The sequence below is a fragment of the Heteronotia binoei genome, chromosome 2, assembly GCF_032191835.1.
Source record: "Heteronotia binoei isolate CCM8104 ecotype False Entrance Well chromosome 2, APGP_CSIRO_Hbin_v1, whole genome shotgun sequence".
Lineage (NCBI taxonomy): Eukaryota > Metazoa > Chordata > Lepidosauria > Squamata > Gekkonidae > Heteronotia > Heteronotia binoei.
The window spans coordinates 125,558,611-125,573,500 of NC_083224.1; the positions used below are offsets into that span (position 1 = coordinate 125,558,611).

Below are 14,890 nucleotides of genomic sequence, written 5' to 3' on the forward strand. Positions count from 1 at the left end.
TGACCTTCCCCTACCCCATGGGCTTATGACCCTGATGGCTCTTCAGCTAGGCCCTTTTGCACAGAAACCAGGTGCTTTGCCACTGAACTATGGGCCCCTTGTGAGTTCTGCCCAAGTGCCTAGTGCTGGAACCCAGCAAGCAACTCAGCTCCAGCAACAACAAAGAAAGCCTACAGGTTTTGAAAATGCTTTTTATTTCTTTGAATTGCTTATTTACAATAATAACTTTTAAAAATTTCAGGTGTAAACTTTGGAAGTGTGGAGGACTGTGATGAGTTGAGTATTTTCATTTATTTTATATATTCTTTAATAGAATAATAGTATTTTTTGCAATTAAGCTAAAATCACGGGGTTGGAACCGGTCCAAGGATCACACAAGAAGTACTGATCTTCCCTACTTTCCCTTTTTGGAAGCAAATCATTTGCAAGGATGCACACTCCCTGGATCCTGGGACACATAGGAAGTAAAAACCATGGGGGTCAGTGGGCTGAAGTAAGGAGTGACAAAGATTCAAAGATCCATCCTGTCTCTTCCATCATTGGCGCTCTGGTCATGCAAGAGGTAGGAGGAAGCAATTTTGCCAGCTTCCTCCTTACCACTGCAGCCTCTGAACCCTTGAACTATTAGTCCACATAGGCCCTCAGCCATGGGAATAAACTTTCCTGAAATGACTGCTGAGGGAAGAGCCATGATTCTTAGCATCATCCACAGACAGATCTCTGCTTTGAACCCATTGTTAAGAGTCATCAATGATCATCAGCATTATAGACTGCCCTCTCCCAAAGGGCTCAGGGTGGTACACATCATAATAAAAACATACAGCTGTTAATATACAATAAATAGGGAAATAGAAATTAATAACAGATATAATCAGTAACATCTTCCAAACATGATGGCATAGCAGTTTTCACTCCTTCCATGGGCAGATCATAAACTGGGCATGGGAAAGACCATAGCAGAATGGTAATACCAAGCCATTTCTGCCCTCAACTATAGGCATGGTGGAACATTCTATTTTACATGCCCTGCAGAAGTGAGAAAACTAAGTCACTAAGAAACTCTGGAGCTGCTCAGCCATTGCTCTTTCAATCATCTTACCGAGAAATGATAAATTTGAACCTGGGTGATAAGTGAATCTAAAGATGACTTTTTCAAGAGTGGTGTTAGCACAGCCTCTTTTAATCCCACTGGATATACCCCAGAATCAAGGGACAGGTTGATAATGTCCATCAGGGGGTCCTGAATTCCATCTGCCTTCAGCAGACACAGTGGACATGGATCTAAGAGGCACATGGTCAGCTTAACAGTACCCAGGATCCCATTGATGTCAGCCTGAGAGAGTCAGCTTAAGTTGTCAAACACAGAATCCAAAGATGGCCAAGGAGCCTCAAGTATCCTTACTGTATCAATAGTGGTGAACAGGTTGTGACAGAGCGACAGGACTTTATCCACAAAAAAGCTCACAAATGCCTCACAGCTAAGGGTCAGATTCCTCACATTTTGGGCTCTCCCTGAAAGGGAAATTAAAGACCAAATTACCCAAAACAGTTGAGCCAAACAAATGTGATGGAAGCTGTGAAGAAATCCCTCCTAGCAGCTTTCACTGCCATCTCATAGGTTTTCATAAACAACTCGTGAGACCGGCATCACACTTGCTCTAGCCCTCTAAGTTCTTGCTTCATCCCCCTGAGCTCCGCTATATACCATGCAGCTGGGTTGGGGCAGGAATGAAGAAGGCACTGGGAAGCAATTTCATAGATGACTTAAGAAAATCAAATATTCCAGTCCTCTATCAGCTCATCTAATGAAATGCTGGGAGGTAACAGATCCTGTAGAGCATTCTGGAAGCCAGTAGGATCTGTAAGTCTTTGCAGACAACCATAAATCAGCTCACCACCTAGACAGAATGGGGGTGGCACAAGCAATGTTAATTGCTCGCACCATACAAAGTTATGTAGACATTTCTACCGTGGATTAAAAGGTTGACCTATTAGAATTTATATAGTTCTAAGTTGTATTCAACCTGGATGGCCCAGGCTAACCCAGTCTTGTTACATCTCAGAAGCTAAGCAGGGTCATCCCTAGTTGGTACTCAGGATGGGAGTACACAAGGGCAATGGCAAACCACCTCTGTTCATCTCTTGCCTTGAAAACTCCATGAGGGGTTAGTATAAGTCAATCATGATTTGACGACACTTTCCACCACCACCCTAGATGCAAATAGCTTACCTCACATATACCGCACATGCAGTTTTTCTCTCTCTCTAGTCAGAAGGACACACTGCACATATGTTCAACACCTGACTTGGTCAAGTGAAACCGTGTCTTCTTAAATTCTCCCACCTTCACAGCCAGAAAAGAGTCAACAGCCTTGCATACATGCAATGTGGAAAACTATATGATGAGGCAGCACATCAGAGCAGGACACAGAGCTGCTTCCCTGCCTCTTGGCTCAAATATACCTTTCATAATAGCAAGAACATGGGTGGGATACAGAAAGGAGAAGATTAGTTACCACTGACAATAAAAGCCAAGCTGGTGTGCCCCTGTACTTCTGAGAGAATTTGATCCATAGACTGAAACCTTTTTCAGCAGATTGAACACTTTTCTGGCATGCAGTTAGGCCCTGACACCTGTTATTTGGTGTGGATAAATGGCTATTAAAGCTTCAGCCACAGGGCACATGACAACACTAATACAAAAGTAAAGGGGAATAAGCAATTTTTGTGGGGAACACAGAATGTCTGAAACAACATGGAAGATAAGTTTTTAGTAGGGCACTTCAGTTCACAGCATGTGGAGACCATTTGTGTTTGACATTTTTATTGGTCATTAAAAAGACAGATGTGGTATCCAAAACTGATTTGTTCTGTGAGGAAAACTTACACTATAAATAACATTTGTTTTCCTCCCTGCCTGTAGAGGAAGCATGAATGCTAGCTCCACAGATGTATCCCGTGGATCAAATGTGACTCTCTCCTGCTTGATAAACAGAAACAAATTGGGCCATGTTTGGGACACATATGAAATAGCCATTTTTCAAAATGGATCAAAAGTAAACAGGAGTTATGGCTGTTCTGTCAATGCTCATGTTTTAATGCACACCTTTGGAAAGCAGACCTTTGAATGTAAATCTGCGGGACGAGTGTCAAGACTGCTCATATGTGGAATTTACATCAATGTTGGAAGTAAGGAGATGTCCTCATATTTGTGCACATGCAGCAGAGGCAAAGAGATGTCTATGCTGCTGCCTAGTATGGGAGAGGAGTTATTATATTAGAATAAACTGTGCTGTGTTGGCCTTGCCTGCCTTGTTCTCTCTCAGAATCTTTTGAATGAAAGAAGTGCTTGTGTTATTCCCACAAGATCAAATATAGAGGAATGGGATGGTTGTCACTGTTATTGCTTTCCTGGATTTTTGCATCATTCCCAGTCAATTTAGTGAGCTTTGGCTATTTCCATTTCTAAATCTGTACCCAAGGGCACAATCCAGTTAAAGTTAATCTCTTTTAAGTCCCATTGCCCACAGAAGAAACTGAGGGAGCAACCCTAAACAGATTCAGTCAGAATGGTACTCAGGTCTCTGCAGTGGGACTTATTCCCAGAAAAGTATTCTTAGGATTGCACAATTATAACACATATACGGCAGTCAATGAAGCACAAGATGACTAACCTTTACTGACCATAGCCCTGGGCTTGGATCCCAAACCTTCTTTCTGCTTGTGCTACTCTTCATCCATTATGGAGGCAGTCTTCCACTGCAAAACACCTATTTCTGAGGCACTAGGCACTTCTGCTCATGGAAGACTAAGGTCTTTTAAGTTGCCATGATGTATCTAGCAGGAAAGGAATGAGTTCCACCGCGGGGAGCTACCTCTGCAATAAATGATGCGCAAGCAGAAAGTATAGGATCTAAGCCCTAATCTCTAACACTTTTGAGCTTTCCTTTGTGCAGTCATTGGCATCTTCTGTTTATAGATTCTCTTCAAACATGGAACCATGGTTTATTTAAACTATAGTTAGTTTCTGAAACCAGGATTCAACAGGTTGGCAACGGTTCAAATGCTGCCTTGCCTTGACAAATCATTGCTGCTCTGTTAAGACTAACTATTGTTAATAAACTTCAAGCCACAGTTTCAAGTCCTGGTTTGATGGTCCATAACTAAACATTACTAGTGGGGTAGCCTACATTGGGATTATCACACAACCCTAGTTGGATTAATTAAACCATGGTTTCATGTGATGTCTGAGCCATACTATATAAAGAAAATTGTTGTGAAGGAATCTGTCCTTTTTTGTCTACTACCTGATTCTTTCATAATATTATCTGAAACTTTTGTATAAATTAGGCTACAATTTGAATCCCCTTAAGAATTTCTCCACTCCAGTGAGTGTTAGGGTAGTAAATGAGGGGAGCAGACACTCTAAATGTCTTCCCTCAAGATAAAGGTTGTGTTGCAGAAAAAGAACATTTTATAAACATTTACAAGTTTTGCTCCCAGAACAAGTGTGTTAGCCACACAAATTGAGATGTAGTGCTACAATCATACAAATGAAAATAATGTACACATACGGTTTTGGATGTAAATTAATGAACAGCACTGTAAATCCAGCCCTTACAAGACAATCTTTTCTATTATTTCGGATTTCTTTTTATTTAATTCATTTCTAGTTGTCCATCCATACACAGCACATACTGTTGTATTTCTCTATAGAAACACAATATTTCTTTGCTAGGTGCCAAATACAGGTATTCCCCCTTGCCCAACACATACACACACCACCACCACTGTAGCCAAGCTTCCAGGGAAGGACCCTAAAAATTCTCTTCTGCCAGTTGGTCAGCACAGCAATTCTATTTTGCCTTTAGCATACTATAATTTTTTCTCATAACAAAAAACCCAAAATGAAATAACTACTATAAGATGAAACAAGCAACTTTTGAAAAAAAACAAAAACACATAGCCATTGCCACAAAAGGAGCAATTTATACAAATAGATTACTGACCCGCTCATAGCTTAGATTCTGATCAACTATCTCTTGTTCAGTACCTCCAGACCAACCAAAAAATGTGTCCTGCATTCAGTATGGGAAAAATGGAACTATGACTTGTACCTGGAAGGAAGGAAGATATACATACTTTAATACACTCTATGAGCTACAGTAAGTAAAAAGATTTATGCCTCGGGGACTTGTAATATTTTGGCTCAATGCCCCTGCATCTCTGCTTTCCCTGTCTGGGAAACACAGGAAATGCCCAGATCATGAGTGGAACATCCACATGACAAGCACATTTCATGAAGTTTTCAGGCCTTTCTCCTTTAAGCCAGAGAAAGACATGACCTGCTTTTCTCCCATTAAAAAGGAGAACTGCTGGGTGGCTGCAGGTAAACCAATTGTCTGGACACAGCCTGAACCACCTCAAGGAAGGAGCAGCTTGGCTTTCAAAATAGCATCAGGCAACTCTTGGCCAAATTCCCCCTCCCCACCTTTTAATGGGATATTTCACTTTCCCAACTGAAACAGCAATGTTAACAAATATCACTTCAGTAGTTAAATAGTGTCCTAGAATCTTTCCTATCACTTCATCATATTTATGTCAAAGTTTTAAAATAATGTTGGTCATAAGAAAAATATTTCAAGGCTAGTGTGGATAACACCCAAAGTATCAGATGAAGACTGGACAGACTCAGGTTCCAGCCCCCACTCAACCATGAAGTTAGTGGGTGACTTTGAGCTACTGGTCTCTTTTTCTTAGCCTCTCCTACCTCATGTAATTGAAGTGGAAATAAAGCACAGGAGGAGAGAACCATGTAAGATGTCCTCAGTTCCTTGGAGGAAGGTTGGGATGAAAATGTTGAAATAGAATGTATGGTCTAGCCAAGTGCAGTTTCTAAATCCTGAGTTTGTATCATGCCACCTGTTAAGGAGAAGTACCCATCAATGAAGCGACTAATGCCACAATAATAACAAAACCCTGTTTTAGTCATGCAACTGTATGTTGGTCTGAAATTAGCATAACTCCACAACAGAGTTGTTTAAATTAAAAGCTCTCTAACAGAATGTGATTGTTCAGCATTTTCTATTGGTTATGCCTCTCTATTTCAGGCTAATAAATGGAACCACTAATAACACACCGTTTTTAAGAAAGCATTCTATATCTGGTTCAGTGGATCTTGTAGTGAAGCTTGGTTTTGAATCCACTTACACAGCTGTGGTTATTGCCTCAAACAAATTAGGGAATGCTGCCTCCCTACCATTTCAATTCACATTATCTGACATAGGTAAATATTAAAGAAGGGTATTAATAATTTTTTTTTGGGGGGGGGGGGCGACTCTGATTGGACTAGGTGCTGTTGGAGGATTGTAGTGGAAGAGTTTTTTTAATCTAAGCATTGTGTGTTTGTTTCTGAATGCAAGAGTTGCCCAGATGAGAATCTTTGTGCAGAGGCTTCAGTGACTTCCAGCAGCCCTGAATGTAAGGGATTTGTCTCAGATCAGTTCATTCTGTTTATCTAACATTCCAAACATTTCCAACAGACTTGATCGGACTGTTGCCCAGAATTTAAAATAAAAGCAGCATAGCATGAAACAGCATGCTCCATTGGGGTTGTTGGCAATTAGCAGCCTTGTGATTGTCGGAGCGGGAGTAGCAGAGTGAGGGAGATGACTTGCCCGACACAGGGCTTCAGGAAAGAAAATCAGGCAGACACGTGCAACTAGTGCCAAAAGGTGTATTAACATATATACACAACAAGTGCTCTCTTGTGCAGTCTATACAATATCACCTCCACGGACAAAGTGCTTCGCCTAACCACCATCTCACAGGGAGAGACCTGTGTGATGCACACACAGATCATATATAGTCCAAGCAGCCAATCCTGGCCGTGCTGACTCAGCAGATTGCATCACTTGGCTTCTGCCGGCTCAAGCCGGTCTGCTGATCAGGTCACTGTGACCTAGCCTGGCAGCTAGATCACCAGCTGTCATACTGTAGCTGTCAGACTGGGTTTATGTAGATTCTTGCTCCAACACACCTCCTAATCTATTTAAACCCAGTGCACCAAAACACTTCACACAGTTTACATACATGTCCACCAGCAACATTACAGTTCATATTTACGTAGCTCGGAACCCTTTCCGGAATTCGTTCAGGAACTCATCATGATTGTAAAACACATCATCGTGTTCCTGTTCAGCCAGCTCTTTCAGACGCTTGGCTTCAGCCTCCTTCTCCCTTGCCTCGCACTCTGCCACCCAGGCTTTCCATTTCTTAGCCTTTTCTTTTAACATTTCCTCAAATCCGGGTGGGTCTGGATTGACAGTCAGAGTGACATAGGGACACTTGTACCTAGCGGGACGTTGGCCTTTGGTGGACCTGGCAGACACCCGTGGCCCTGTGCTTGGACCAGCTTTGTCTTCTTCGGGTTGCTCTGTTCCCACCTCCTGGGCTGGTTGCTCTGCCCCTGTAATTGGGTGTTGAACCTCCTGACTCTCACACTTTACCTCCAGTTCCTGCATTTGGGGCTCTGCCTCCTGACTCTGCTCGTCAGGCTCTGTGCCAGCATTCGGCTCACCTTCTCCAGCCCCACTGGGTGCCACCTCCTGGGCTGGAGTTCTGGGCTGCGCTCCAACATCGTTATCGCTACTTGGCAGCAGGACAAATTGTTTCTGCAAGGAGTGCAACCTTGGCCAGCTGCTTTCTTCATTGAACTGGGCACTCTTATTAAGTGTTATCTTGCTTTTGCTATTGCAGAAACGATAACACCTGGCCCTTGGCTTGTAGCCCAGAAAAATTAGGCTCTCTGCCCGGACATCCCCCTCCCCGCTACTCGTGGAGTGGATGCCAACCCGAGCCCGTGACCCAAAGACTTTTAAAGAACTCAAATCTGGGGTCTTGTTCAACAGTAACCTGTAAGGCACATTTTTCACAGTATTACACCAAACCCTATTTTGCAAAAAAACAGCTGCATGTATGGTTTCTGCCCAATAGGTCATTGGCAGTTGTGCATCCTCTAACATGCAATACATCACATTCTGCAATACAGCCCCATGCCCATTTTCTCGGGGCGTTGCCGGGTTCGTCAGACGGTGGGCGATGCCCTTGTTCTCCAGCCAACGTTTCATCTGGTTAGATAAGAATTCCCCCCCTCTGTCGGTTTGTACAGCCAGGAGATTAACCCCTAATTGTCTCTCCACTGCTTTGACCCACTTGGTGAATGTCTTATACACCTCAGACTTATGCACCATGGTGAAAACCCACGCGTACCTCGTGTGGTCGTCGGTGGCCACCAAGCAGTATCTCCTCCCCGACAGACTCTTTGGCAATGGGCCAATAACGTCTAAATGGACTAGTTCCAGGGCTCGTGTGCTTTCCCTTGAGCTTTCTTTAGCAACAGCACACGCCTTGCTTTTGGTCTTCTTGCAGACCTGGCAATCCAAGTAACATTTGCAAGGATTTACTTTCAAACTAGGCACAAGCTCCAGGGTTTTCTTTAACGCCCTAAATCCGCAGTGCCCAAGTCTCCTATGGAGCAAATGTATACAATTATTGTGCACAGGCTCATTCGACACCTGAGCCACCTGGGCACAATCACTCTGGACCACATACAGTTTACCTTCCCTCTTTCCTGTCACAAGCAACTTTCCCCCACCTCCCAGGATTTTGCAGCAGGTTTTCTCAAATCTCACCTGGTATCCCTGGTCAAACAGTGTGCTAACACTCAACAGGTTAGACTGCAGTGAGGGTACATACAACACATTTTGCAACATACATTTCAGTGCAGGAAATTCCACATTGCCTGAGCAAACAGAATTGGCAGTGGTCCCATCAGCCAATCTCACATACTTATGCTCAGGACTGTCAATGTTTTTCAACAACTCCTTCTCGCAGCAGAGATGGCTCGTTGCCCCGGAGTCTAAAATCCAAGCAGACCCTGTGCTCTCTACTGCAGACGTGACCAGCCGGGTTGCTTCCTCACACGGGCTGGCGGTCCTCCGCTCTCGCCGCACACGCCCCCGCCTCTTCTCCCTCTCAGGGCAAGCTCGGAGCAGGTGCTGCGACGACCCGCATCCATAGCAGCGACGGACTGCAAACGCAGTCGGCTCCACTTCCTCCACCTTCGGACGCCTGCCAGCAGCAAAAGCTGGCTCATTCTTGGCTGTCTTCCCGGACACACCGATAACAGCACGCTGCCTGGCCGACACCCCCGGACAGCTCACGGCCGCAATTCTCTCTTGGAAGTCAAGCAGGTGGGCACAGACGTATTCCATGGTCAGGGTCGCTACGTCCACCGTCTCCAGAGAAGTTATCAGGGGAGTGTACTCAGGTGGCAACGACGACAGCAAAATGTACACTCTGTCGTCTGGAGCTACAGTCTTGCCTCTTGCCTCCAGCTCAACGAAACAGTCCGTTAGCCGTTTGATGTGATCTTTCACACACCCTCCAGCCGGCATAACGGTGCGGAACATCCTCCTTGTCAAGGCCATGAGGGAACCAGCAGTGGTGCTAACATGCACCGCACTCAACGCGTCCCAGGCAGCCTTGGGAGTGTCCTTCCCTCGCACATAAACCAGCTGGTCATCTCCTATAGATAGCACTATGTTGGCCAGTGCCTTATCCGATAACACAGTCTCGGCAGGAGATAAGTCAGCAGGGGGGTTACTCACGAACAGCCATTGCCCTTCACGCTTGAGGTAGTGTTGCATTCTCAGGCTCCACACCGCGTAGTTGGCTGAGGTGAGCTTCTCAACGGCTACTCCAAGCTGTTGCTGAGCCATCGTGCCGACTCCTCCTCACAGCTGGCTGCCGACGTCCCTCTGGCTCTCAAACAGAGAACGGTGGTGCTTCTGTGTCCTTCACCGGCGTTCCTCGCCTCCGGCTCTTTCCAAACTCACAGTCAGCTCAACTCTCAACTCTCTCCTCCGCGCAGCGGAACCGCCCTGGGCCCATAACCCTGTCGGAGCGGGAGTAGCAGAGTGAGGGAGATGACTTGCCCGACACAGGGCTTCAGGAAAGAAAATCAGGCAGACACGTGCAACTAGTGCCAAAAGGTGTATTAACATATATACACAACAAGTGCTCTCTTGTGCAGTCTATACAATATCACCTCCACGGACAAAGTGCTTCGCCTAACCACCATCTCACAGGGAGAGACCTGTGTGATGCACACACAGATCATATATAGTCCAAGCAGCCAATCCTGGCCGTGCTGACTCAGCAGATTGCATCACTTGGCTTCTGCCGGCTCAAGCCGGTCTGCTGATCAGGTCACTGTGACCTAGCCTGGCAGCTAGATCACCAGCTGTCATACTGTAGCTGTCAGACTGGGTTTATGTAGATTCTTGCTCCAACAGTGATAGCCAGAGGAAAGTAGAAGCCTGCACATGATTTTTTGCTATTTTGTTTGGTCTGGCTATTGTTATTGTAATTCTCTTTTGACCATGGTAGTATACCTACAGTCCTTGGGACAGATAGTTACTCTGGGTAATCACAGTGTGTGAGACTCCATGAATCAGCCCTGATTTTGCTTTTAAATGTATTTTGGTCACCACCACCAGTGAAACCTCATTCCCCACTGGATATCTCTGTGGAATTTGATGGCTTGGATGGAACAAACAGCACTCTTTTTTGGCAAGATCAACAAGACACTCAACTCTTCAGAATAAGATTCAGACTAGTTAACAGTAATTCCTGGATTATGGTAACACCTTTTATGATATGTATTATTTTACCTCTGTGAATAATTAATATGGTGTTCAGCTGTGACATCCTGATAATTTATTAACATCAGGGGTGGAATTCTAGAAGAAGAAGAAGATATTGGATTTATATCCCGCCCTCCACTCTGAAAAGTCTCAGAGCGGCTCACAATCTCCTTTACCTTCCTCCCCCACAACAGACACCCTGTGAGGTGGGTGGGGCTGGAGAGGGCTCTCACAGCAGCTGCCCTTTCAAGGACAACTTCTGCCAGAGCTATGGCTGACCCAAGGCCATTCCAGCAGGTGCAAGTGGAGGAGTGGGGAATCAAACCCGGTTCTCCCAGATAAGAGTCCGCACACTTAACCACTACACCAAACTGGCTCTCCTAGCAGGAGCTCCTTTGCATATTAGGCACACACCCCTGATGTAGCCAATCCTCCAAGAGCTTACAAAAAAGAGCCCTGTAAGCTTTTGAAGGATGGCTACATCAGAGGTGTGTGGTCTAATATGCAAAGGAGCTCCTGCTAGAATTCCACCTCGATAAATATTATTTCAATTTTTCTTTCCATAGCATTCTATATAAAAGGAATTATATACATCTGATATAGAATTAAATTATTCAGATACATACTTCACGTTTGCTCAACGTAGATCAAAAAATACTTCAAGAGAACTGTAGCAGTAGGTATATATGCCATGCATTTTTGACACTATAGGGTAAAAAAATCAGCAGTAATGAAAAACATGATCAGGGCATATATCATAAATTCCTAATTCTCCAGTCTTCTCAATAGAGATGACCCTCAGCCTAATATTAACATCTACATATATTTCTCATGATAGAAACAGGCATCATAGGCCATATCTGGGTTTCAAGCTCCTGCCACTATTTTGTGTGTTTGTAGAAAATCCGTCATTCCTTTATCCAGAACATTCATTGTATTAAAGCAAAATAAAAGAGTCACCAACTGACAGTGGAGGTAGTAATCATACCATAGATTTTGGTATTGTTCCATTAATGAGGTATTAATAGCTTTAAGAAATGAAAAACAGCTGTTGAACAAGCAAACCTTACAGCTTTGAAATAGCAAAGAAATATGGGTTGGACTTGTGCTGGTAAACAGTATTGGTTCAAAGAGGTCAGCTGTATCATGAATACTTGACATCCCAAATGTTGGAATAGGCACTTACTTCCCACACATTGTGTAACTGGTATATATAACACCACCTACGATATAACATCTTGAAACACAGGTAGAGCACTCTTCCTTCTCTAATGAACAACTGTAGCCAACTGTTAATTGATACTTATCAATGGCAGCTGCCATTTTGTTTAAAAGTGCTTTTATTTTTTTACTTTTCACTAAAGCTTGAAAATATAACTGCTAGAAGTTATGACCTACATGACCTGAAGCCAGACACAGAGTATGAGTTCCAGGTGTCCTGCAAGTTCTTTCTTGACAAAGGCTTATGGAGCGACTGGAGCAAGCCATTGCAAACAGAAGCAGGTAATAAAATCAGCATTCACACTAATGTCAACAAAAGTCAATTTAACTGATAATGGGGTTGGATCCAGAGTAAACTGGCAGGTTCCACCATTTCCCCTTTCTCACTGCAGACCACCTTCACATCATTCCTCAGGGTCTCCTGTCCAGGAGCAGCATATTGTGGCAGTCATTAGGATGCAGTGGGACAGTGGAGGCAGAGATGTTTTGTTCTGCCTGTGGAAATTTTAGTTGCGATCCAATCCATGTTGAAGGTGTTGAATAGCCTTCAAATAAGTCATGAGGGAAAAAACTTTCAGAAACCTTGTGGGTTGCATAGATTGTGTCACTGGCTTTTAAAAATCTATTAATTACTTCCCTCTGACAGAACAGAGTACCAGGAAAGACATTTTCTCAGGGAGAGAATGTAAGACAATTAAGAACATAAAACTTTGTCAATTTTAGAGCTAGTTTCAGTTTAATTTACAATATATTGGGGGTGCGGGATTACCCCCAATATCATTAACAGAATATATTGCAATTTACAAAAAAAGCTACAAAGGGGCATGAAATGGAGCAACAACTTGGCTTCATTAAGGGAGAGGAATATACAGAGAACAGAGCTGTCTGTAGAAGATGGAAAAAAAGATTTTGTCATTTCCCCCCTGGATAAACTGAATTCTCTTCTTCACTGAAGACTACAGTTTATTTTGTACTTAGGTAGAAATCAACCATGCTTGCAGACTATTCTTACAGGAATTTAATGAGGACCACAAAATATAGTCATTTGATCTAGAGACCAAACAACAAAACTATAATATAGTGGGTTCTAAGCATGGCAGAGTCTCGGAGTGAATGATAACAAGCTCTTTAATAGGAATCACATAGTAAAAGGCTACAATACAAGACTGGTGTTGGGGCCCACGGGATGAACTTATATACATCTCTGGGTTCCCGCGCAAGCAAGTTATTGGGTCATTCAAATCGGCGGGGGCTTGTGATTGGTCCTGGGCTGCGGGGGTTTGAATCCTACAGCCCTTTGTTTCCAAGTCCCCAAGCTCAGTCCGTATGGCTCCAATGAGCCAGGCGGAAACACCAAAGTCTTCCCTTGAGTCCACACACATAACATCCCTCCCCCCTTAGTTCGCCTGAGCACAGGGATTGGCAACGCCGTGGTTTCTTCTTTGGGTGTTGCTGGCGGAGGCCCTGGTACTGAGGGGGAATCCCACGGCTGGACTGGGTCCTCCAAGGTTTCTGGCGCTGATGGTGGTCCCGTTTGTTCCACTGGTTCTGGCACAGGTGTAGCTGCTGTCTCTTCTGCTTCCTCCAGCTCAGGAGTTGTTTTGCCACAAGCAGGAACCGGGAAGGGGGGGTTGTGTTCTCATCATTCCCCCTGGCCGCCTCTTGCACACGTATTTGATCAATATGTTGCCTTATTGTGAATCCCCCCTCTGAGGTAACTTCATACATGACAGCCCCTAGTACTCGGGATACTCGCGCTGGTATCCATGCTGCCCCCCCGAAGTTTTTGGCAAACACTAAGTCCCCTGTGTTGAACCCCCATGGGGCCCAGACCGCCTCTGGTACCTCTTGTAGGTTGGGCACGCAATCTGGATGCATGCGATCCAGGAGAGTTGTCAGCCGCCGGCCCATGAGAAGCTCTGCTGGGCTGTGGCCGGTGACAGTACTGGGAGTGGAATGTTGTGCCAAGAGGCACTCAGCGAGGCGTGCTTTCCACTCCCCGTATATGATTCGGCAGAGTGTTTCCTTCGTAGCCCGCACCATTCTTTCCGCTTGGCCATTTGTGGCTGGGTGAAAGGGGGCTGACCTTATATGTTTTATTAAAGTTCAGCCACAGAAATCTTGAAAGGCCAAGGTGAAGGCCATCCCATTATCTGATACCAACGTGTCAGGGAGGCCATGTGTGGCGAATACCCTGCATAGCGCCCCTAATGCTGCCCTAGAAGAGAGGGAGGCCACTGGCACCACCTCTAGCCATTTGGAGTAGGAGTCCACAATAAGGAAGAATATATGCCTCTGGAAGTGCCCCGTGAAGTCGAGATGCAGGTGGGACCAGGGGTTACGAGTGGACTCCCACTGTTGGACTGGGGTGCGGGGAGACGCTGGACGAGTCTCCTGGCATGGCTGACATTGGGCCACCCAGGATTCAATGGCATTGTCAATTCCTGGCCACCATACATAGCTGCAAGCCAGCGCTTTCATGTGTACAATTTCCTGGATGGGTTTCGTGCAGCGCTGTTAGGACTCACTGCCGCAGTACCGGGGGCACTGCCACCCTACTTCCCCACAACAGGCACCCTTTTATGCACAAACAGTTCATCCCGGTGAGATGCAAACGCAGAGAATTCCGAGCCCACCTGTCCTTTTGACCACCCCTTCCACACCCAGTTCAGAACTCGGGAGAGAGTTTTGTCCTTGGAAGAGCAATGGGCAATGTCCTTCGTGTGCACCGGGCAGTCTGGGAGGGCTTCCAGTGACATGATCTAGAATGCCAGGGCTGGGTCTGGGTCCATGGAGGGCAGCGGTAGGCAGCTCAGAGCATCAGCATGACCCATCGCTTTCCCAGGGTGGTACTTAAGGTCGTACAGGTAACCCGCCAGAAAGATGGACCACCTCAGCACCTGCGGTGAAAGCATTTGGGGCGTCTGTCGGTTGGGGGTGAACAGGCCCAGCAGGGGCTT

At 45.2% G+C, this 14,890-nt stretch overlaps 1 protein-coding gene across 1 annotated transcript in view; it reads left to right on the top strand.

Annotated features, from left to right (window-relative positions):
- Positions 1-14,890, top strand: part of IL12RB2 (interleukin 12 receptor subunit beta 2) — a 55,617-nt gene that overhangs the window by 11,735 nt on the left and 28,992 nt on the right. The window contains exons 3-9 of the mRNA XM_060233024.1: positions 242-275; positions 2,924-3,189; positions 5,051-5,165; positions 6,111-6,286; positions 10,563-10,705; positions 12,074-12,212; positions 13,332-13,462. Coding sequence (XP_060089007.1) covers positions 242-275; positions 2,924-3,189; positions 5,051-5,165; positions 6,111-6,286; positions 10,563-10,705; positions 12,074-12,212; positions 13,332-13,462 — 1,004 coding nt within the window. The remainder of the gene's footprint in view (positions 1-241; positions 276-2,923; positions 3,190-5,050; positions 5,166-6,110; positions 6,287-10,562; positions 10,706-12,073; positions 12,213-13,331; positions 13,463-14,890) is intronic.